The sequence below is a fragment of the Eumetopias jubatus genome, unplaced genomic scaffold (genome assembly GCF_037043125.1).
Source record: "Eumetopias jubatus isolate StellerSeaLion01/CBP00866 unplaced genomic scaffold, mEumJub1_p1.0 scaffold_1, whole genome shotgun sequence".
Lineage (NCBI taxonomy): Eukaryota > Metazoa > Chordata > Mammalia > Carnivora > Otariidae > Eumetopias > Eumetopias jubatus.
Window position 1 is genome coordinate 85,401,180 of NW_028274807.1, and position 25,864 is coordinate 85,427,043.

At 38.9% G+C, this 25,864-nt stretch overlaps 1 protein-coding gene across 6 annotated transcripts in view; it reads left to right on the top strand.

The window, feature by feature from the left end:
• Positions 1 to 25,864, top strand: part of PEX5L (peroxisomal biogenesis factor 5 like) — a 164,142-nt gene that overhangs the window by 41,742 nt on the left and 96,536 nt on the right. Inside the window, exon 4 of one of the 6 annotated variants that reach the window (XM_088025306.1) lies at positions 25,285 to 25,350. The exons of 4 other annotated variants lie outside the window; for them this stretch is intronic. In XM_088025306.1, the coding sequence (XP_087881432.1) occupies positions 25,285 to 25,350 (66 nt within the window). Of the gene's footprint in view, positions 1 to 25,284; positions 25,351 to 25,864 lie in introns of those variants that run through there. One more of the 6 variants, XM_088025316.1, reaches the window with a different exon arrangement.

Genomic DNA, 25,864 nt, shown 5'->3' on the forward strand with positions numbered 1-25,864 from the left:
ACTGGGATTTGTGCTCTGGTGGTTTTGTTCTCCGTGTGATAAAACTGAATAAGTATATAAGCCAATTCCAGTCCTTTGCCCTCAATTCTTCTCTGTAACAGCAAAAGGGACCGCTGAGTTTTTATAAGAATCACTGAGCTTTAGATTTAACACAGAAAGAACTATGTGCTCCTGGTGGTACCTGATGGCTGCTTGCAGGAAATGACAAAAGTACTTAAATTCAATCCAGCATCAGTTGGAAAATTGAGACTGTAACTCAGATATACAACTGTTTAAATGCCACCCCTTCCCCACCCACCATTTGCTCTGAATTAGTTTTGGAGGCCACTCTACACACTGCTTCTGAAGCGTAGGGTCGGGAAGCTGTGTGTCCCCGTGAGGCCCTAGCCCTGCCTCATTGCCCCATTTGCAGGTGGCCCTTCCCTCTCCAAGCACAGTGAGCCTTGCACAAACCAGAGGCCCAAAAGGAGTGGTATGGGTGTTCCCAGTTGGGTCACAGGCTGAAAACTTTGAGGAAAACTATTCTGAATTATAGTTATAACTCAATTTGGAAAATATTATTGAACTTTTCTTTGGTAGGCTCTGGAGACCCAGGAATGAATAAGTCACATCTAGAGGTCCACAATTTAGTTTCCTACAAGTGCATGTCAGTTGGTTTTACTCAGCTATGAGTGAAGTGAAGGAAATTGTTAGCTGAAACTTTTCCCTTCCGTGCAAACTGTCCATTGGTTTGCCAGCTGCATGAGCTCCTGCTGCGCTTTATACCTACTTCTCGCAAGATGAAGACCAAAACCTTTAACTCAGCTCATAAAGTTCGGCCCAGCGCTGCACAAACTATCTTTCTTGAAGGGCCAGTTCCATTTTATTTTGTTTTCTAACATCCACTCTGTTGTGGATCGATGCTTTTATAAATGTGATAAAGGCTAATTACTCAGATGAAACAAAAACAAGAAGTTATGCAAAATGCAAGCCCAACTTTTTTATTATGAAGTTGAACAAACATTAAAGGACTTTGTGAAATTGCTATAAGAATGTCTAAATGCATACTGTCAATTTTAATACTCACGACAGTATGGGAACAGACAGTTCACGGGTCTGCACAGCCGGCTTGGAGCAACACAGTGGAGCCCTTTCCGATCCCTGTCATTCTGCAGGCAGCTGCACCTGCCCACTTCCCCTTCTTAAACGTACCCCTCTCCTTGCACTGGCAGGGCAGTCCCCTCTCCCCAACCCCTCAGCGCCTAGCTAACTAGAACCACCCCTCAGGTCTCAAGTCACCTGTCCCTGCCTATCCTGACATCCTCCCCCTACTCGGAGCCCATGTTCTGCGCTCTTGTCATATCCCATACCTCCCTTATCCCACTCTGGCACCGTTCGGAAAAATAGGACGCCCCCACTAAGCTGTAGCTACCATCCGTCTTGTTCACCGATGATCCCAATGCCTAGCACAGTGGCTGGGACATACCAAATGTTCAGTACATACTTATTCAATTAATAGAGAATTAAAATATAACTTGAATTCGTATCATTCAAGTCCCCGTTTTACAAAAGAGAAAACAGAGCTACAGCGTTTAAGAAATTTGCCCCAAATTTCCAAAGACATGTACATTTATTTAATTATATATATATGGGTGTGTGTGTGTGTGTGTGTGTGTATATATATATATAATTTAAAACTAAACAGATCTGCCAACTTCCACACCAGTGCTTTTTTATGACACATACTAAAATGAGACATTATGCAGACATTAGGAAAGCTGTTTTGGATGATAGCATTTCTATGAATTGAAGCCTAGTTTTCAATACTATCCCATTTCCTAAATTATCCAAAAAGGTACAGATCATCCACCTCTTCATTCCACAGACGTTTACGGAACACCCACCATGGGCACTGCTCTAAGGGCCATAGATGAAACAGCAAATGAGAAAGCGCCTGCTCTGCTAAGCAGAGTCTCAGTCCGGTGGGAGAGACCGCGGCAAACACGTAGAAAAATGCCCGTGATTGTTAATAAGACCTATGAAGAGAACAGCGCAATATAAAAGGATAGGGAGTGATGGAGGTGTTATTTTTTATGATGTGATCAGAGGGCCACTCTGAGGAGATGACGCTTGAGTTGAGACCCGAACATGAAAAGGAGCTAGAAGGGTCTGTGGGAGGCAAAAGGGAGAGCAACTGCAAAGTGGTGGGGCGGGACTGAGTCTAGTTCTGGCCCAAGACCAGGAAGGGCAACCAGGCGCAGTGAATGAGCAGGAGAGGGTCTACCTCAAGTTCGCAACAGTAAATGGGGTCCAGTCGTGGTTGACTGGGGCTGAAGGCGGTGTCGTGATCTGATTTGCCTTTTCAAAATACCAGTCGGATTTTTAAAGAGAATGCTGGGGGGCAGGGCGGTGGGGGGAAGCAGGATATCAGTGAGGAGCAGTGCAGGTGAAAGATGAGAAGAGGGTGGCGTTGCTGATGCTGTTAAGGGGTCATATTCAAGATTTATTCTGAAAGTAGAGTTGAGACAACTTGCTGACAGATTGGATGTTGGAGATGAGAGAAAGAGAGGGCTCAGTATCATTGCTAGGTGTTTGACTTGAGCAACTGAGTGAGAACTAGGGCCCCCCAAACAGGAATGTTAGAACACTCGGGAGGGGCCTTTGGAGGGCAGGGATTGCCTGGAAATCCGGAGTAAAGCTGGGTGCGCCGTAAATAACGCTGACACTATACGCCACAGAGAGGAAACGGGTTTCAGTATAATCCATCAGAAACCTCATGCTGCTGACATTTTCTTCGGTAACTGCATCTATGCTTACATTTCGTTCTATAGTTTAGTTATTATGTAAGAGAAGATTGAGCCAGAATTAGAATCATAAAATCAAGTAACTGAAACATTAACACTCTTATAAATATTGGTATAGTTTTTTGTTTGTTTCTATTTGGCCTGAAATCAAGATAATTTTTCTCAATTTACAGATGGTGAGTTAATATTGCTCCTGGGAAATATGTAGCATTTTGTTCAAGGTTATTTATAATAGCAACGCTCTTAACAGCAAACAAATGGGAAATAATCCAAATAGTCATTAATAAGGTACCGGATAAATAAACTAAGGTATACTCTTACAATTGAATATTACACAGATATAGTAAAAATGAAGTAATTCTCTGGGTACTGATATAGAAAAACCCTAAAGATGTATTAAGTGGTAAAAGCAAAGTACAGAATAATTGGATTCGGATGTTACCTCTTGTCATTAAAAAGGTGGGAAAATGCAAATAACGAACTCCTCACAGTAGTTATGTACAGATGGGGCACCATGGATGGATGAATTAGAGAAAGAGGGGATGGGGGCGGGAGAAAGACTTTCCACTGGATACCTTTTTAATTTTTTTTCTTTTTGAGACGTGTAACATCTATTCAAAAAATTAAATTAACAAGAAAGAAATATAAACATGTGGCCGAGTTCAAAGAATGGCCAGTATTATTATTATTGAAAACACACTGCCCCCAATGAAAACTGTTTAAAGCCACGCACTTCCTCTGGCCCCTGAGCATCTTCCCCGGGGAAGGGAAAGATAAATTTCTAATGTGAACTCTTCCATTTACTGGACTTTCCAATCCTACTCTCTCAGATTTGCAGATAGCCTTCCAACCTGAGTTTAAAAAGAGCCAGAATGTCTGGCTTCTAAGATGAAAGTGATAAGTAAGTCATTTTATTGTACTTGCTTGAATGCTTTCTTCTTACTCTGCCAAGTTCAGTGCTTTACAAACCTTCTTCTTTCATTCATTTATTCAACAAATATTGAGTGAGCACCTTCTGTGTGCAGTGTACTGCACTATATCCTGAAATACAAAGATTAATTTTTATTGATTCTCTTCATATATTTAAACTATAAGGTGGCAAGGAAATGCCATCCTCTTTGCAGCTGCAGATATTTCCATGGTCCTAAGAGATTCAGTGGCTGAGCTGAAATCGCACAGTACTCAGCAAGAGCAGGATATGCATTTGCCAACTGGGTCTAGGAAGTAAAATCCATTTGATTCCATTTCTTTTCTAGGTGATAATAGGAATCGAATTTAACTTTGGGGGGAAGGTAAGATAGAGTGTCTGTTTTCTTACAGTGAGTGCTTGTCTACTGTGGTGAGAGTATGAAGTACATTAGTTATTCAGCTTTGTGCTTAGGTTTAAAAACCATTCATTCACTCATTCATTCATTCCAAAGGCACTGATCCCATCCCAGGGGCTAGGCATGATGGTAGGAGCTGAGGGAGGTCTGAAGATGACTCAGATTTAGGTCCTGTCTCAAGAAGGTGATCTAGTTGGTGAGTAATGGCATGCTCACAAACAACTGAAAGACACAGCACAAACGATCAGTGCCTTAGGAGAGGTTCAGAAAAAGAGTTCTAAAGGGAGATAGCAGCTGAGCTGGCAAGACAACAAGAAAGACCTCAACCTGGAGCCCCAGGCAGAGGTCACCCTGATATGGTCTGGGTCAGACCAAATCCCAGATAAAATTGAAGCCTGGGAAAACCTCCTAGACTGAGACACTTCTTTACCCAGTGCTCCCAATGGAGGGTACCTCTTGATAATATATCTGAACTTGGAGGTTTTTCTCTGTGTCTTTGAAACACATCAATAGACCTGATGATAGTTTTGACATTCACTGACTACTTGAACATGATGTCATCAGATTAGAAATAAATATAGCCCACGTTGTCCTGCAAGTAAGTGAAATCAATAACCCATTAGTCCAATACCATAGATGAAACACAGCTAGAACTCCATTAAAAATAACTGCCAACACTTTTTAAACACCACACTTACCTTACTTTACAAGCATTGCTTCTTTTAATCCTCACATCATACTTTTAATCCTCACACTAGTATTACTGTTTCTAACATTCCTACCAATATTTCTACTATGAGGAGATGGAGGCTTAAAGAGGTTGTTATTTATAGTCCCACAGCTACTAAGGGGTGGAGAGCTAGGAGTCGCATCCAGATCTGTCCAATTCCAAACCCATGATCTTCACCACTATGTTAGTGGTTTTCAAAATTTAGGATGTATCAGAATCACTCAGAGGGCTTGTTAAAACACAGTTGGATGCCTTCACCCCTGGAGTCTCTGATTCAGTGGGTTGAAAATGGGGCCCAAGAATTTGCATTTCTAACAAGTTCCCAGGTGATGCTGCTGACACTGATCCGGGTGCTGCATTTTTGAGAACCACTGCAATCTGCTACACTTGTACCAAGGATAGTTTGCCCAGTGTTCTTTGGAGGAACTTGAACCCAGTTTCACTGGATAAATACTTATGCCAATTTTCCCTTTGTTGGAATAATCAAAAATTCACTTGAAATCTTTGAACAGACTGACTCACAGAGAATTTAAAGCAAATAACCAATATATTAAATTTCCTAATTAAATAACTCATTTCCTATGAAATGAATATGGAATTCTTTTTCATTAAGGGAAAGGTTGGTCTTTCTGCATGAATTATGAAGATTTTTAAATTAGTCAAATAGCATTCTATTAACCGACTTATAATAGTTTCAGTGAATATTTTGTCCTTCAAACAGGGCTGTGATATGAGAAGTCAAAGCAGAGAAGCTTTCAACAAATACCATATGATTTCACTTATATGTGGAATTTAAGAAACAAAACAAGAGAACAAAGAAAAAAGGGGACAGAAAAACAGACTCTTAACTATAGAGAACAAACTGGTGGTTACTAGAGGGGAGGTGAGTAGGGGGATGGGTCATCACCAATAGGTGATGAGGATTAAGAGTGAACTTAATGTGTGAGCAATGAGTAATGTATAAAATTGTCAAAGGATTATATTATACACTTGAAACTAGTGTAACACTGTGTGTCAATTATACTGGAATTAAAAAATAAATTTAAGGGACACCTGGATGGCTCAGTCGTTGAGCATCTGAGTTGATTTCAGCTCAGGTCATGATCTCAGCATGGTGAAATTGAGCCCTTTGTTGGGCTCTGCACTCATCGTGGAGTCTGTTTGAGATTCTCTTCCTCTGCCCCTCTCACTCTCTCTCTCTCTCACTCTCTCTCCAAAATAAATAAATAAATAAAATCTTTTTTTTAATAAAATAAAATAATATTTTTTTAAAAGCAGGGAAGCTCTTGGGGCGCCTGGGTGGCTCAGTCGTTAAGCATCTGCCTTCGGCTCAGGTCATGATCCCAGGGTCCTGGGATCAAGCCCCACATCAGGCTCCTTGCTCAGCGGGAAGCCTGCTTCTCCCTCTCCCACTCCCCCTGCTTGTGTTCCCTCTCTCGTTGTGTCTCTCTCTGTCAAATAAATAAATAAAATCTTTAAAAAAAAAAAAGCAGGGAAGCTCTCAAATTCTAAAGGTGGTCCTGGGTAGTCAAGAGAAGGAGATACTTTCCTGGCACATCTAAATAAAGAAAGAGGTATTTGTCTTACATCCTGCTATTGTCTCTTCCCATAATACCCTGTGCTTCTCCTTGATGGCATTTATCACACTTGAAAATATTTGTGTAATGTCACTCAGCACTTCCAAATTTTAAGAATCATGTCTGTCTTGTTTACCACTCTCTCCCCAGCCTGTTATAGTTGCAGCAAAACTTGTGGACTGGCTGACTTACTGCACTCTCTAGTCCATAATATGACATAACCCTACAGCAGTTACAACACTGCCTAGCTAGCTCCAGAGAGAACTTTCTACAGAATATATAATAAATACTTGTGTATTGTAGGGAGTAGAGGGAGAAAAATCGTGTGAACACTCCATAAAACAGAAACAACACATTTTGTTGCCCATTCCTGAGTCTTTTCCTGAAGCACTCTCTGAGATGACTTCTTCCTGTTAAATGATATCTGGGCTGGAATGTAAAGAAAACACATTGCTTGAAGAAAGCTACAGTTTAATGAGGGGAAAAAAAATAAAAACATCCTATGAACCCAATCCAGCTGTGTGGATATTTTCTGCCAAAAAGTGTGGGAGTTGGAGTAATAAGGGATGTGCATGAATGTGAATGAGAATGGATGTCCCAGATGGATTGCAAGCTATATCAGGAAAAACCAGTGACTGTTCTCATTGTCATGCTTCAGATGACACAGTAGCAGTCCCTACTCTTGTACACCAAGGAAGAGGATGCTGACTGAGTCATCTCTCTCAGATTCTTGGATCACATATGTCTTTCTTCACTCTCATTGCAATTGTGATGATACTTGGTGGGTTGCAAAGTACTAGGAGAATCAATCATAAAGGCTGAGGAGATAGATATTAAAAACTTTGGATGGATTCCAAGCAAATAATTAAACAGAATACATTTGTAATTTAGTTCAAATATGAGTTGCCAGCATCAGAGAGATAAGTACCATCTGTGCAAACTGAGACCCTAAGTAAAAGTCTTCATTCTGCTTTAAAGTTCATGTTCGATTGAAATGATGATGTTTATCGGAGTATGCTCCAGTGTGGTGGTATTGGCCAATGTAGAAAGACCAGTAAGAAACAGCCTAATAGAATGCATTCATTGTCATGTCTCCCATAAAGATATTTTTCAGGACACTACTCATTATATTATCCAGTACTCTCTCTGAGGACAGAATTCCCTAGGAAGGAGGAAATTTCTTTTTAGAAAATCTATACATGTCTGGAGCAATTGGTTCGTTGCCTGTCTTAAAGAAACTAGAAATCGTATAACTGATTAGGATTAAATGTTCTTAATTAGTAATAAATATCTTAGGAAAACAGAACTCATGATATCCATTTTAGTACTAGACCTACTTTTGGCTTTATATTATGCTACCATTGTTTTCTCCTTGAGTCTATACGTATCTATTATGTGTTTTCTTTCTCTATTTTATTAATTTTGAAAGCCCACATATCCATTTATGTAGCAAGGTGCAAAAAAGTTCATTCAAAAATACTTCTTGAGCATCTATTAAGTATGAAGAACTCTCCTAGGTAACAGGGATTCCACAATAAAAAAAACCGATGTAGTTCCTATCTATATTGATGGAACTAAAGTTTGTGAAAATATGAAAAGTTTATCAAGGCATGTCTAAAAAATTGATATATATTCTCTCAGTGATCTTGGGCAAATTAACCTCTGAGGCTCTTCTTTTTAGTAGGCTTGGGCAGAATAGAACCTTCATTCTCTAAGATTTTTGTAAGGATTAAATTAGATCAAACATGTATTGTATGCCTATCATATAACAGGTTCTCCATTAATGCCTTTCCCTTTTCCAAATTAAAACCATGATAAGTTTTATTTAAATGCTTCTGGCTTAACCAACTCTGCCTCAGAAAAATGGATGTTTCAGATTCTCTGTCCAAGCCAAGGGAATGAATGCTCAAACACAAGTTTCATTTTATTAAAGATGCAACTTAAGTCAAAAGATGGTTAAGAAGGGAAGGGGGTGCTTAAGTGAGTTTCCCTCTAAAAAAGAAAAGGATTAAGAAAGAAGATACCATCTGAAGGAGAAAGAGCTTGTTCTGATTAGGAGAGACAACAGACAGACATTATAGAGCTTCCACCCAGATCAGAAGGGGAGGGCTCCCTCATTACTATCCATTATGTTTTGCCTCCATGTAATAAATTTGGAGCAGGGAACCTAGAGAGGCCATTTCTTTTTTTCTTTTTTTCTTTTTTTCCTGATGGACATTCTGTCAGGTCCCTCTCAGCTAAGAAAGGTAAATATTTCTAACACTTAGCTATACTAAGGAAGTTACACTTAAGTATTTTAAGGAAGTTATTTGTTGTTTGATTTTTTTTCTTTTTGCATTTTAAAGATAGCTGGGTGAAAGCCCTGCTAAGTTTGCCTTCTCCTTCATCGCAGAAATGTGCCCGGATGGCCCAACCGTGAACCCCTGCCCGAAGCACAGCCACTACTCCCTAGTGGCAGCCTATTCTGTTTGCAGGCAATTACTCAAGAGGAAATAAGCATTCTCCTAAACGCTGACCCTGTAACTTCTACATGTAAAAAGCACGGAGCCTGAGTTCCATCAAGTGTGACCTGAGAATGCCCATGAAAGATCATTCACCAAAGTAGGAGACCAATCTCCTAACAAGGAGCAGTTCCAGCTGGGAAAGCTTTTCACAAGCCGAAAAAAACTGTTTCCATTTAGCTCATGCTTTTGAAGTGCCTAGAGGAAGGCAGCTTGCTCTAGTCGTGGGAAGATCTTCAGCTTCACAGTTAGACAAACCCAGATTAAATCCCACAGCTGCCACCTTAACCCTCAGCATTATTAAAGGAAGTATTAGGACCTACTTTGCTGGAGTGTTTTAAGGATTCTATTTGATCTCTGACATAAAGAATTCGGCAGAGTGTCTTGTTACTTCCCTGACCTTGCCTTTCCTTTTGTGCTGATGACTGTGGTGTACACAAAAGACAATCCAGAATTTACAGATGTGAAGCCATGAGCACACAGAATGAGATGGTACTCGATCTGTGCAATGTGCTTCCAAATCCACACTGGTCTTGAGCTCTCCTGAAATATAAAGTCCGTTGCAGAATTCAGAAAGGCTGGAAGTCTCTGAAAAAATCCTCAAATGTTTTCATGCCATAGGATCCCTTTTCTTCTCTACTGTCTGTGGAGAAGTCTCCTGAGTACACACAAATATACACCAATCGTCCCAGTGCTTCTCTCATTTAAAAATGGCGGTATCTTTTGCCTTGCCCAAGAGAAGAGAGAGATGAGAAAGAAAGGAGGAAGGAAGGAAGAAAAGGGAATGGCTGTCTTGCAAGCACCCACAGTGCTCACTCCCCTTACTGAGTTCTTTCCCACAGCTCTGTGAAGTGGGTATAACTATTCCCATTTTAACAGATGAGAACAGAGAAGCTCAGAAAGGCAACTTTACCGAAAGTCGTGCCTTATAAGTGGCAGGGCTGTCATTTAAACTTCAACTTCCTGCCTGTCTGTCCAGAGGGAGGTAGAAAGGGAGTTCACTAACGATCCACTTCAATGACTGAAAAAACTGGTGCGCCCTGGTGTCTTCAGGGTTTTTCCCATGAAGATATCCAGTGCGATCCGGAAGAAAGAGTGTGCGCTTGGGTGTGGACTATGCCTGTGCCCAAATCCTGGCTCTCCATACCCTCCAGCCATGTGACCTGGATACCCACACATGGCCACCTTCAGACCAGTGCTTTTGTCCAAGGAGGATATAAAGTGCGATGGCAGTTCTGAAGTATCACTGAGCAGAACCGAGTGGTGGTAGAGAGGCCTGGCTCAGGGTGTGGGTCCCCGTGACAGACAGGCTTGCCTTCTAATGGCAGCTCTAGTAGACAATAAAACATAGTAGTGGTCAAAAACACAGACTCTGGGCTCTTGTCCCTGCTCTGACACTTACCGGCTCTTCCCACTCTCTCTCTCTCTCTCTCTCTCTCTCAATTTCTTCATCTGAAAACGCTTGTAATAAAAGTATGCACCCCAAGGAGTTGTTGTGACCTACGTACTGTCGAAACATATGTACAGTATTCAGCGCAGCACGTGGTGTGTTTGGGATGCTCAGTAAGTGATTACTGCTCATTACCATCACTGCTATTACTAGGTACCTGTCTTTGGGCAAGTTATTCCCGGGGAGCTTCAAGTACTTCTTCTGTAAAATGAGGATATAATCATATCCACTTCAAAGAAGTGTTTACAACAATTCAGTTGGAAACTTTGTAGCTTGCTTAATACCATTTTCATAGTTATTTTTATTAGCTAGATGCTCTGATGTTCATTTCTTCTTTGGACCATGACGCTCTTCAAATGAGTTTATAGTTCTGAGTGATTTCCTCAGAGGTAGTAATGGCTGTGTTCATTGTTATACGTCAAGTAAAGAACTGTTTTATTCTTGGCAGCTTCAAAATGCATCTAATGCACACAGTCGTCTTCTTCAGGGGTGACTCTATGACACTCTCCCTGTGCCTCCTTTGTTCTCATATTGTTCAGGAAATTGTTTAACTCAGAAAGTCAGAAAATGCTCTCTGCCTTCCTCCAGGCAGAACACATAACCACTGTATCTCCACATAAAACATCATTGCAATTTTCAACTTTTTCCAATAATCCTCCAAAATTGTGTGACTCTTCTGCATATCTCTCAGCACTAAGTTAATTTGTGTTAGTTTTCAAAAATCACTGAACATGAATGTACCAGTCCTTTCTTAAGACATCTTTGATTAAAGTTAAAGTTTTTTCTCCCTTGTTTTATTTAACCTCTCTGCAGGCTGGGTCTCCCTCAATCTTAGCATCACGGTAAGATAGACTCAAAGCACTCCTGCGTGTGAAATTCAGCACCTCTCCATCCAGCACCATTTCACAAGATTTCTTCAAATTTGGGGTATACTAGATTCTCTGGCTCTGAGCTCCTGCTTCTGTTTTATCAGTGTTGGGTTTGTGGATTTTTAAAAATTCATTCAGCAAATATTTAATCCCCCACTCTGTGTCAGTCACTATTATGGGCTCTTCATAAGTGGCACTGAGCAAAACATACAAAGTCACTCTTCTGTTTTCTCTCCTTCTTCCACACCTTGTCAGATGAATGTGGAATTTGACTCAGTTCCTCAATTACAAGCAAAAAGCCTGCATCTCACAGAAGGTGTTTGTATCTCCAGCAGATATCACTGAGGTCTGGGGATATAACTGGAAGGGGAGGGAGGTTGAGGAGAGGACTAACTTGCCACCAAAAATTTCTTTTAATTATGCAGGGTTTTTTTTAAAGTTTGTTTATTTTTTCTTGTAACATTCTCTACATCCAACATGGGGCTCGAACTCACAACCCCAAGATCAAGGGTCACATGCTCTTCCAACTGAGCCAGCCAGGCACCCCTAATTATGCAGTTTTTTAAGCCAATCTTCTTTCTCTCTTCTCTCCCTCTTCCAAACTGCTACTAAATTTTAGTCCAAAGAAAATGTGATTTCTACCACCCCCACAAATGGCTTTGCAGAAAATATGAAAAGTTCATGCATGAGCCATAAACTCATAATAGCCTTTCCCTTGGCAACTAAAATAAGATCAAAAGGTTTTAAATTATCACTGTTAAGAACTCCATTGAATTCTTAGCCAGGAGCCATTCCTAGTCTGCCTGGGATATTGATGGAATGGTTTGGGAAGGAGAGGTTTGGAAGAAACCTCAAGAAGTCTTCGGTAGGCAGGACTATATATCATCTATTCATCCATTCATGCTTTCATTCATTCATTCAACAAGCTTTTCACTTAACACCCCTGGACTCACAAGACACTGTGCTTGTGGCAACACAAAACAGAATGTGAGACTCGGTGTATAACTTCAAGGACATCGCAGTCTAGACTTCAACAAAGAAGAATGGTGATTGAGCTGGATCTGGAAGAATACATGGACTTCAACAGGTAGAGGTGAGGAGACGGGAATTCCAAATGAAGGAAACAGGTTCTGCAGAGACCAGAAACTTGCGTCCATACAGCCTTAATTAGCATGGTGAGTGGTACAGAAGAGCTAGCGAGTGAGGAACTACAGGAGAAGAAGTGATGGAAGAGGATCCCACTGAACTAAGTGGAGATACAGGCACAAAGGGCCCCTTCCCTCAAGAACATTCCATGATGCCAGGCAACTCTTACTGTTTGGACTGTCTTCTGCGGGGGTTTGAGGCCCTGAGGAAGATGGACATTCTAAAAGCCATGTTTGCACTTAATGAGACATCAACTTTCTGAAACTCAGGTTAATAAAAGGAAAGATCCAGTCCATGTATTTTTTGTAAACCCTTGCTCTTGCCTGTGCAGTATCATATGGAGAGAAACCTTATTTATAAAGGATCCCAGAGTCCTGAAGTACATAATTTCATTGTTCATTCGGAGAAGAGGAAAGAGATAAAAATATTAATATGGTACCATATGATTTTGAAATAAAACTATAAACCTTCGCAGAATTTAAAACTGAAAACAGTTGAGTAAAATTCTATGGTACTAATTAAGAGAGACCTAAATGGACAATAAGTTCCATAATGGATGAGTCCAAGTTAATTTCTTACAAAAACTGTCAGTCAATTTCTTTTACTGTGACATAGTTTGTTGTCATTGTCATAACTGAAATCACTATGATATTAAAATATCCAAAGACAAGAAATACATTTCTATTTCCAATTAAGTCTTTTCTAAGACAATGAGCATTTTTTTAATGAGGGGGAAAATGCAAATAACTTCATTTTCACTTTCCAAAGAAAAGGTCAGAGTAACTCAAAGCCTACTGAAATAATTGCTTTTTAAGTTGTTGGAAAGGTCAGGCAGAAAAAAAATATTTCTGGAATTTCTAAATCTTGATGTTTTTAACACAGAAAGTTCTACAACAGAGTACATTGTATTTTCACTGAAATTTAAAATCCCTTAAAGCACATTTGCAATGAGGTCTTTATAAACATTCATTGTAGGTGGAAATAACACTAGAAAATGAATCTCACTTTTTTATACTGTTGAATTAAATTGACCATGATATGGATATGGATATAGACATAAATGTGGACAGATACACAATACATACATTTAAGGATGATAGACTGTATATATGTTATACCTAAAAGCAACTGAGATCTGTGATGAACTAGGGGGAGAAACAGGAAGTAGGCCTTTAAAATAAGTGATCTTCTTGATGGTAACATTTGAGGAAAAGCAGTGTATAAGTACCAGAAATTAAAAAGAAGTCTTTGTGTTTTTAGTCTAGTGAAATACCACAAAGTTTCAATTAACCAGAACACTCAGGGCCATTTGAGTGTCCTTCAATTAATTGGAATTTTTCATCACATCAAGATTGACTAAAGGGGGGAAAAAACTTTTTTTAAAGTGGCAATGTTTCCAAACCGTATTACTGCTTCTTTCTAGATCACTGAGTACAATGTACTATACCTAATTCTTTCTCTGAAGAATGGGGATATTAGAAGCCTCAGTGCTATTATTTGGTGCATCTTTCTTGACTGAGTAGTCCTCAGGCGTCATAGATGGGATGAAGAGAGAGTGACCGTGGACATAACTGGGAATCTTCAGAATCCTTCAAACGAGCTTATTTGCTTATAAGTTAATTTTTATTTTAAACATGAAATTTTCTGGAAAATTAATTGAGAAAGCTAGTTAATTAGGTTTTTGTTTTACTGTACTTGAACAGATTAATCGGCCAGAAGGAAATAAAGTGGTATTCTTAATGTGGGGGGGGTAATTATAAATTTTTAGACAAATTGATTTTCATAGGTGTTTAAACCATTTGGAGCTTTCGTCAATTCACTTTGGAGCTTTCTTCAGTGTTTATAGGAATAGCTTAAGTAGAGAATCTAAGCCCTCTTATATTTTCTGGGAAAATTTTAAAAGCTTAATAAAATTTGGCATATGTTGAAATGGGAACCACTAGGATCTTCAAGTTAAAGAAATTAACTTTTTTCTGTACATATAACATCAACCTACAGTTAGTATTAATTCCAGTCTGTCTAATGAAATATCTGTATCATGTAGTTGCTTTTATCTTTGAACCTGAAAGACCATAATGCATTATTTAGCAGGATGAAATGAGTTTAGGCCAAATCTCTTTTAAATGTTAATTTAATCTATTTTGATATATATCTGAGAGTTCGGAGGAAGAAAATGTAGAGGATAGCAGAGAATCTATTTTTAGGAGATTTGGAAAAACTTCATAGGCAACTTAAAATTAGCATTATCAAATTACTCTTCTGCCTATTTATAGTGACTTGAGACACAGATTATGAACATATTTCCATTAGAGGAGACACACAATATGCCTGAAGCAGAGTATAAATATGACCCAACACCTCCATGAACTAAATGGTCCACCAAACTGTTTTAGTTCTGCAGAATTAGAAACAAGATATGAATATGATGCATATTTATAACTCACCAGACAAACCAATGAACTAATTAGTAGAAATACATACTCTTGGAACTGCTGGAAATGTTTCAATAATCTCAAGGTCCTCCATGTTGAATCCTCTTTTAGACTTTGAAAGTTGACAGTCATCTTTGTTATTGTGATTATATAACTTTAGTTGAATACATTTCCTGATACAGTTCTATATTTGTCAATCCTAGAGCACGTAAAACACTCTGTGAATTCATTAACAATCTAATGGTACCTTGGAGTTTTGCGATTGCTGCTCGAATGAGCCAGATATAGACTTGCCTTGGATTTCTATTATTAGGGGAAGTTCATTAACTTTTTCATTTCATTACGGTGTGGCATTATCAAATTACTCTCAAGGTAATAAATAGTTCTTTCAGGTACTACAGACACCCAGATGCGTATGGAAAATAATTTACTTAGCTATTGGGATTTGACTGATTTATAGAATTGTTAGAGCCTATTGAATGCTTACTTATACATATTCCCTATTTGATCATCACAAAAACCCTGCAAAGTCAGTGAAGCAGTTATTAGTACCATTCTCACTCTTAACCTCGAGAAAACAAAATTCTGCGCCGTAGGTCACAGAAAAATGTGAAGTGTTGTTTCTGGGTCTCAAACCCTGGGTTTACAACTTCATGTCCCATGCTCTGTCAACACAGACCCCTAGTTACTACGAGCCCCAGTAACCACATGTCTATAAAGCCATGTTGCCACACAGCAGAGGGTTAGGGTATCCCTTGGCAACTTGGAGTTGATAGGCAAATGGAATAATACCGGAGAAAATAGGCAAATGGACTAATACCAGTGAAAAGGTAGAAACTTGAACCATTTCCTTCCCTCTCTGGTTTGTCAGTCAAAGGAGAACCTCCAAAAAAGAAATATGTACTATAGAGAGTGGGACATGAGTCTAGACACAATACAGACGCGGGCTTCAAACCCACTAGAATACCAACTAGCTGAATGGCCCACCTGGCTGTCCTCTGAGACCAGCCTCTCGTGTTCATGGGTGTCAATACATGGTGGGTGAGAGAATTGAGAGGTGTTTTTTTCTTTTTTAATAGGCCTTTCAATGGTAGCTTCAAGAACAAATTCCAGGCATCTATTGATATTTATAACCGTGTCCCATATTTGGAATTAGTCGGAACCGTGTTTTAGCCAGAAAGTTTGACAGAAGAGTAAAATGAACTGGTACATCACCTGCATAATAATGGAAATGTGAGTTACAGATTTCCGGTGATTAGAAAGAGGAAAACTGGCTTTATTTAAAACATTCAAGCACTCCAGGAATCCTGATTCCTTTAAAGCCCCCTGTGGATATCATCCCAAGCGGATATCTTCATACAAAACAGGCCCCACTATCTCTGACAGCCAGAGACAAGCTGTAAGCTCGGCCCCCAAAATAAACTGCAGAGGTGTTAGCAAGAGCCTTTGAAAAACAAAAAACTACCTGTGATACATGATTACTTTCCAGTTGTTTTATTTTTTCAATTGTTCTATATTCAATTATTTTATTTGATATACATATGAATTAATCGAAGTCTCTAAGATATATATAATTTAATAAGCTTTCAGTTGGGAATAAACAACTTCCTTGAAGCATTCAGATTTTGAAATCCTTAAAAAAAATGTTTTTCACCAGAAAATTCTTTTCAAGAAGCTCCAAACTATAATTTGAGGTCATGTGGCTAAAACTTCAATTCAGTTTGAAAAGGCACAGTTCCTGCTGGCACGGGCTGACCACTCCAGGCACAATCTTCATTGGAATTTCTTTTAGGCAAATTTCCCTGACAAGCAGGTCGTAGTCCCTGGCAGGACACTACCATGGTAGCCAACTGTGGCCACCTGGGTTCAGAATTTCTAGTTTTCAGTATCTAGAAGTCCTTTTGATCAGATTAGAAATAACAAAAGGAATTAGCTGAGACGGCTTTGTAATAACCCTTGTTACTTACTGAATTGTCTTTGGATATTTCTACAATTTACTGAAGTACCAAAGTAAGACCCTTTTGTGTGATCTTTTATAAGTACTTGTTTAGTTACTCTATTAGTTTACTGGGGCTTCCATAACAAGTACCACAGCCTATGTGGCTTAAACAACAGAAATTTATTTTCTCACAGTCTGGGGGCTAGAAGTCTGAGATCACGGGGTTGACAGGGTTGGCTTCATCTGAAGCCCCTCTCCTTGGTTTCTAGATGGCTGTGTTTCCTCTACGTGTTCACATGGTCTTCCTTCTGCACCCTAATTTCCTCTTCTTAAAAGAACACCATTCAGCTTTAGCTGCCATCTTGCATCCCCGTGTGTGTGCACCTAATCTCAGCTGGTCCGCCTGAGACCCCCTGAGCGCAACCCTGTTCCCCCGCGCGGTCCCATTTCCGCTCCAACAAGATGAAAGAAACTATCATGAACCAGGAGAAACTCGCCAAACTGCAAGCACAAGTGCGCATTGGTGGGAAAGGAACTGCTCGCGGAAAGAAGGTGGTTCATAGAACGGCTACAGCAGATGATAAAAAACTTCAGTTCTCCTTAAAGAAGTTAGGGGTAAACAATATCTCTGGTATTGAAGAAGTGAATATGTTCACAAACCAAGGAACAGTGATCCATTTTAACAACCCCAAAGTTCAGGCATCACTGGCAGCAAACACTTTCACCATTACAGGCCATGCTGAGACAAAGCAGCTGACAGAAATGCTACCCAGTATCTTAAACCAACTTGGTGCAGACAGTCTGACTAGTTTAAGAAGACTGGCTGAAGCTCTGCCCAAACAATCTGTGGATGAAAAAGCACCACTTGCTACCGGAGAGGATGATGATGAAGTTCCAGATCTTGTGGAGAATTTTGATGAAGCTTCTAAGAATGAAGCAAACTGAATTGAGTCAACTTCTGAAGAACATAAAACTTGAAGAAGTTACTGGGAGCTGCTATTTTATATTATGACTGCTTTTTAAAATTTTGTTCATGGATCTGATAAAATCTAGATCTCTAATATTTTTAAGCCCAAGCCCCTTGGACACTGCAGCTCTTTTCAGTTTTTGCTTATACACAATTCATTCTTTGCAGCTATTTAAGCTGAAGAAGCCTGGGAATAAAGTTAGAAACAAGGTTAATAAAGTTCTTTGCCTAGGGAAAAAAAAAAAAAAACACCATTCATATCCCCCAATACCTCATTTTAACTTAATTACTTCTTTAATAAAAACCGTATCTCTAAACAGAGTCACATTCTGAGGTACTGGGAAACAGGCCTTCAACATATGAATGGGGGGGGCACAACTCAGCCCATAACAGTTATTAATCCCAACTGATTAGAAACTGGTTTCTCACTATCCACTGGTTGCTAGAATCAGTGTCCCCGTCTTGCTTTCTGATCCTTGATTTCTGTGCCTTATTATTAGACCCTTTTGGTTTAAGTCACCCCAACCCTGGTCTTTGCTTGTTCACTGCAGAGATTCAGACTTATTGGCTCATGGGTAAGACCTTCTATCCATTCTGTGACTATTCTCTGTCCCTGTTGCTATTATTGAAGTCTGTTCACTCAAACGTCTATTTTCCAGCTCTTTGCCCCTCTTATGTTCTCTGTGGCTTCTAAACTCAAATTCATTGAGTGATGAATGGATGCCCAGTGATGGGCATCGTGCAAGTGTTTTTACAGATATTCTTATTTAACTCTCACAAATTTATGAAGTAGATAGATAATCTTTCTATCCTATTTTCAGAAAGTAACATGAAGGCTTAGAGAGAATAATTTATAAAAGAGAGAGCTGGGATTAAAACTCCTGTCTTCTGACTCCAGTCCGTGTATTGGTGCCCACATGCTTCCTGGCCATCCGTCTTTCTCCTCCACTGATCGTGGAGGCTGCATTGGGTCCCTTAGCTGGTAATCGCCTCCACCGCACCTGGCTACACACTCACTGGAGTTCACAGCCCCAAGATCTCTCCAGACTTTCCCTAACCCTTGTCCATAAGGTGAGAGAGACTATTCATTCCCCTTCAAAGAAGGAGGAAGCATGAGGGAGGAGCCAATCCACCCACTGCCGATGACTCGCAGAGGACCATCTAGACAAGCAGAGATGCCAGAGTCAGATCCAGAATTCAGAATAGGAATTCCCAAAGCCTCAGCTTCTCTCTTAGAGCTGTTTCAGGCAAGTCAGGCAGATGGAATACCTTAGCTGAGACTTTTTTGGCTAGAATTGGCCTAGTTTCTATAATTTTCTTTTCTTACGTTATGTCAACAAAACTGGGGCATTTGGTGACTGAAGAACAAGCTGGTAAAAAATGCTGCACCTGCCAGAAAATGAGGAAAGCCACAAAGAAGCCTACTGAATACTTGGGCTCCAGAGCCGCAACTCTTGTTCATAAATTAGTAATAGAGTTTACCTGAAACATTAATAAAGGGGATGAATTCCAGCTCACTAGCTAACAGTCCTCCCCTAGAATGAAAACAGAGCAGTATAATTCTACCTTGGGACATCTGGGTAAATTTGCTATCTCAAATCCAATAATTTGGTAACAATATACTTATTATGTGGTCTTTCCATTTATTTTAAGAAGTTGGCAAGAAGTTGGGGGATGCATCTAATTCCTGATAAGTAAGTTTCACAGAAACTGTTTCATGGTCTTAACCACATATTTACCTATAGGGATTCTTATTTATTGTATTTATTTTGGAAATTTTTCCAGTCTTAGAAAACCTGGGAAAGACAGGAATGATAAAGAAACCAAATTTTTGTGCATGGTTCCTCCAAAATTTCCTTACCACCTACCTTCAACATTCTAAGATCTTATATACTACACCAAATTGACTATTTGCATACACTTAGAAACTAGACCTCAAGACTTCTAATTCCTCCCAGAAAGAGGCAGGTCTCAACTTCCCTACCCCTAAAGTACCATTGATTCAGACTAGTCTAAGCAACTACCCATACTGGTGATGAATGATCATAACACTTCACTTTCTTTTGAGTTTGGAACATTCATCTATTTGTGCAGGTAAGATTCAAGCAGTCTGGAGTACTTGTATTTGGGGAGACATTTTTTGAAAAGAAAATAATAACGAAGTAATCTTTAGGACTTTGTGTTTCTAGTTGTTTTCCCCAGAAAAGTACCTTGTTTTGCAAATTGTTTGAGATATTTAATAAGGAACTGAAAATAACAAAGGTAACCTTTAATTAAGGTTACATTTTCATTTACATATTTCACACAATCATTAAAAGCCTCTCAGATACAAATATATTTATAAAAATATAATTTTAAATAACAAACCTGGGATTTATCATAAAATAAAGAAAACAACACCTCATTCTACATTTATTTCATAATTATCAAATTTGTATTATTTAGGCCTTCCTCAGTATAAGGCTAAGCAAGGCCAAAAGAAAACAATTTTTTTAAGCCAGACCAGTGTAAGAAGCAAAAAGTTGCTTTTAGGTGCATAATAGAGAAGCTCAATATAGAGATAAACTAGGTTCTAAGTAATTTAGAACCACATCAATCAGAATAAACCTGTAGTAGACTTCACTAATTCATACCTAGTTATAGATGAATGAGAACTGAGTGTTGTTACCTTGACCATTTGTCAAGAAAGCTTGCGAAGCTCACAGAGTACATAAGCCTCAGGGACACAGTGATAGTGAGATGGGAGAATGTTTAACCTTCTCAACAGAACAAATAAATGACAAATTGTGGACAAATAGATCTCTTTAATTAAAAATAAGTCTTATCTGTCCTTCAAAGCAAATTCTAGGCATCTTTACTTGGCAACACTTTATTAATATTAATGAATTTTTTTAGATGCTTGAAACTTTTATTTATTTAAATCTTTAAGGCTTTTTATCTAATTCAGAATTTACTTCCTGTCAAAGTTGGCCATATTATGTGATTACAGTATCTTAAATAATTTGAAAAAGGCCTCCAGTACTTGTATTTATTAAGTAAACTTGAGTGTCTATTGCTATACCTAATCGTGCAAAATGGCTCAAAAGAAAGAAGCATGACCTCTGCCCACTCAAGGCAGTTTCATTGATGACACACAATCAAAAAACATTTTGTAAAACAAGGATTATAACCAGGTCCCTGGGAGGAGCTTAATTTTCATGCACAACTCAGGAATTTGGAGTACCAGGCAATTCTGCTCCTCGCTTGAGGAACAGAAATTGGAAAAAATGGCGAGGAATACTTGGGAACCAGCTGGTGACTCTGGGCATTGAGGGCTGGTTTTTTGTTTTTTGTCTTTTGTTTTTTAAATAAAAGTAGAGACACAGGTTGACTCAACTTCCTCAGGAGTACTCCTGGATGGTCAGGAACACACCCTGAGACAGGAGAGAATGAAGTGCTTCTCCTTGTTGTCTGGTGAAGAGATTACATTTTCAGAGTCACGTCAGTTGGGCATGCCAGTGTCTTCTGCCTCAGGCCTAAACGTTCCAGGTTTTCTGAGTGTGTTTTAAGAACTACTGAGGTAAAAGCTACTGATCGGGCACCCAGGAAGATTTGTAAGGAATGTGAGGGGAGACTCCCTGAATCCTAACGAAAGTAGAGAGAGCAGCTGCAGTAGCAAAGGGGCCTGCCTGGTAGGGCGGGCACAGTTATGATGGATGTGCCGTTGGGGGGGGGGGGCGGGGGCGGGGGGGGAAGCGCCCCGGCCAAAACTAGAGCAGCCGGGGATGACGGAGAGCGCTGCAGGGACAGGACCACAGGCCTGGGGACACCACACCGAATGTTGAGAAGAGACAACCCAGGATCAATTTAGACATTAGGCACCGTGGCCACAGTACGTAGGGCCCAAGCTACTTTTAAGAGCCCATAAAAAAATGTTTTAATTTCAATCTCTCTTAAAAACAGAACCCCAAAAATGATTGTTAGAATAACAAATGTACAATAAATCCAGTCTGGACTATATTTGTCTTTATACCAACACAGTCCTAAGACATGATTTTTAACTTTTATGGAGAAAGGGGACCGTGAAGGCAAAAGTGTTAGGGCCTGGGAAAGTCATCATATCCCCTGCACCAATCACTCAGGCCAAAGAAAGTAAATGTGGATATGGTGGGCTTGGAATCTTGGTGACTTTTGTAGGTAGAGGTTTAGAGTAAAAGACCGTGGAGATTGTTTAAAAAAAAAAAAAAATAGACCACAGAGATTGTTACCCGTGGCTTTCTCCCACCTCGTCTTCCCCCTCCCCACCACCTGCAGTCTGGAAGGGTACAACAGAAAGTGCCAGTTAAACACTGACATGACAGACATGAGGGGCACAACAGTGATACGGTAGAATGAAAGACTTCCTAGAGTTCCTAGGATAGGTGATTGGAGAAGTGTGCACCTGTCATCTGGAAAAACAATGCTGTGGAAGAAAAACAAGATGGTAAGGAAGAACTAAACAGAGTTTAGATTGGAAGCCCTCTTTTTAAATGCCCTGTGTCATTATTTTAAACAGAGAGGCAATTTCTTCACTGCAACTTGACTCTTCTTATTAAGGAATCAGAAATCACATTATTTCTAGCTACAAACAGATCCCCGGACCAATAGTGAATTCATTATGATTTGTGAATTCCACGTATGAATGTCTAGTTAAGAGAATTCTGCCCATGCTTCCTAATTTACATTTAGATGTAAACACATCTAAATCTGTGCTTCCTTCTGTATGATCAGAAACAAGGATGGGACCAGTATGCCCAGATTTAGTTCTATTTGTACCCGTTTTCTCATTTAGAGAATATTCTGTTGGAGGAGGGGAATGGGGATGAGTTGACTGTAACTCTGATAGAATCAGCATTGTCTGAGCCCTCCTCTATGTTGGAAGAAAGCTACAGGAACACACAAAATGGGAAAGGACACAATATGTAGGCAGGGATCGCCAGTGTTCAGGGGATACTAGGAAGCATTGCTCTGACATTTTCCCATATTGGGAGTTTGAAGACAGCATGACACTTACCATGACATTTACCTTTCCAAGTGAAAGAAGGTTATCCTGGCTCTGCACATGAGAGACAAGACAGCCGTCAGAAATTATCCTTTTTTTTTTGTGGCCAGTTTCCTGCAGGTGCGTTTAAGTCCAGAGTCCAGAATTTATGAGATATACAATTTTTCAACTAGATGCAAAACTGAAAGCATTTCATTTCAAACAGTGTTGCTAAAATAATGTCAATGGCAGGGATTTGCTTGCATATATGTATATAAGAGGAAATATATGTAATATATTCGTACTTGTAAAGTTGATGGTAGTTTGCCTATTCTTATAACATTCATCCTAAAACACTGTTTAATCTCCAATATGTAAATATGAAGCTTTGGGGAAATGCATGAAAATGTCAGGATTGTTATTTTTATTTTTTTATGCCTGCTTTCTTTTAATTTTTGGCAACAGCACGTATCAATTTTTATAATTAGAACAAAAGGAAGTCTATTTTTTAAATTCATATATTAGATAATTTGGGGTTAGCAGTAATGTTTAGTATTGTAGTCTTTTACTTTTCCCCTAATTTACTATTTTTCCATTTCTTCTTTTGAATATCTCTAAGGAAGACACTCTGGATTATTGTTGATAGATTAAGAATAATAAACATAATTTTTAAATTACAATCTCCATAATAGCAGTAATAGAATCTGTAACTAGAAAATTGCTTATTGGAATTGCATACTTTAAGTATTTCATGCACCCAAAATTAATCTCGGAAAAATCCTAGCAAAGATGTCATTTAATAGCATTGAGTTAACATTTAATAAGAATTAGAGTGATGCTACAGCTTATAATCCTAATAAGACCTACAGAATAAAAAGAAGTGCATATACATGAAATCTGTAGGTTAGTTTTCCACAAAGATAAAAGGAACAAAAACATTTGTTCCCAGTATGCTCATGAGTGAAGTTATGGATGACTGAGTCTTACTGACCATTACACACTGAAGAAAACATTGCTCAAATAGTTTACTTAGATCCAGACTCTGTGATTATACTGAGAAGTGACTGCTTCTCAAAACTTAAATGATATAAAATAAATAAATAAATACAATAAAAACTTAAGTGATATAAACAACCTGCTTTTATGGCCATCAGTGAGGGGGACCTGGGAGAGAAGGAAGCACACAGGCTGGGAGGCAGCTCAGCCACATGCTAGCTTTGAGGCCGTGGCTAAATCACACCATCTCTGAGCCTCACCATCTACCTAGCAAAGATATTTTGTACCCCACAGAGCTTTCATGCAATCATATAAATAAAAATAAGTAAAACAGCTAGCCAGAGTGCCTAGCACATAGCAGCTTCTCCAAATAATTTAGTTCCCCTCCCTATGAGACCAGCCTGCAGCCAATACCTCCTCATCCAAAGACATCTGGTAGCTTCACAGCCTGAGAAGATCCTGTGATTTCAGTACTTTATATTCTGTTGTTTATATACTATATTAACAGAGAAAAGTGAGCCAAAATTGGGTTTTCTTAATAAATGTTAGTATCACTCACTATACTACCTGTGTTTCATTCATTTATGCCTGGTCTTATAATGGAAGTTAATAAAAAGATTATTTTCAAGAATTATTATTTGTTAGAACAGCTATCACTTTATATATTTCACTGGTGAGGAAACAAAATGATAAAAGAAACCAAGAAGTATTGAAGAATTTCCTACAGCAAATCACCAAGAAAAACGGAAATTTCTCCATATGGTGATGTTTTCCAAACAGTCAAAACCATCTCAAGAAATTCAATAAGGAAGTGGGGAAAGGTGATTGTGAAGTATTACTTGGAAAGAAAATGGCTGAAATAAATTCCTGGCGGGTGTCCCAATGTGACAATCGACTTGTAATGTTTCTCTGTTCTTTTCTGTTGTTACTAAGAATTACATAGAAGCATACAGGCTTGATGGAATCTAAATCCACTTATATGCTTGAGTGTGTATTTCATTGTTGCTGTCTCCGTGTTGTTTCAGATAATAAATTAATACTGAGTCTTTGGTGTGGTTATATTTAGAAAATTGAGCTTGAAGTCTGGATAATTATGCACATATAGTTGTTACAATGTATTAAGCCACTGACTTCAAAAAGGAAAAAACTTGCATGGGTTGTATTACTGTAGGCCCTACAGAGCTGCTGATAAGCAAAAGTTGTATAGTTCCATGAATTGGCAAATCAATTATTAGCCAGGTTCTGAATTCTAGAAGTGTTACCCCACAAGATAAATGGACAAGTCAGAAATAACACAGTTTGATTCTAAGATACTAGGTGGAGGTGGCAATATGGTCTAAGGGAAATAATGCTTTGGTATATGAGTGTATTCATTTGATTTGGCATTGGTTTTAGACACTATATCTGGAACCATGGAGATGTCATTGTGGCAGACCTTCCCCTTCTGTTCTCAGACTGTACCACACTTGTAAAACAGCGAGGCTCATGGGGTAATAACTCAAAAGCCAAAAGGCTATAAAGAAAAAAATTTGCTAGCAGGCACTAACATGGGTGTCATGACTCTTTTCAGGTAGTAGGTGTAACCTTGAAGAAAAAGTGGCACTGTCTTCAAAAAAGTGACCTGACCCTGGCTTTGGTGGGTTTTTCTGCAAGAAATAAAAAGCACCGCATGTGTTTATTATACATCCTTTCTAGCTGACCACTGCTTTGTTCTAGAGTTCAGCATGAAAGGACTAATTTTTGTTTTGTTTTTGTTTTTTGTTTTAGTGAAATGGCATGTCCGTTGCTAATTCTAGCTATAATAGTTGCACATGTGAAAAATATCTATATATAGTTTATGATTGGTAGCATTTCAAATAAATGGTATATTGAAATATTGACCTGAAATTTTTTGAGATGCTTACCAATTGACATTTTTTTTCTTAGCCCGAGAACAGATTCTGAATTATTATTATTATTATAAAATTATACCTTGTAATATTAGATTTGTTCTTTTAAATATATTAGGAATTAAATATAAGCATGCCACTTTGTTTATTGCTATATTATTAGAACTTCTTGGAGCATGGAAAGAATTCCTCACAAATGATTTTGCTCTTTTTCAAAAAATAAGCTGCAAAGATATTTGTTAAACTATATTTAGTCTATAA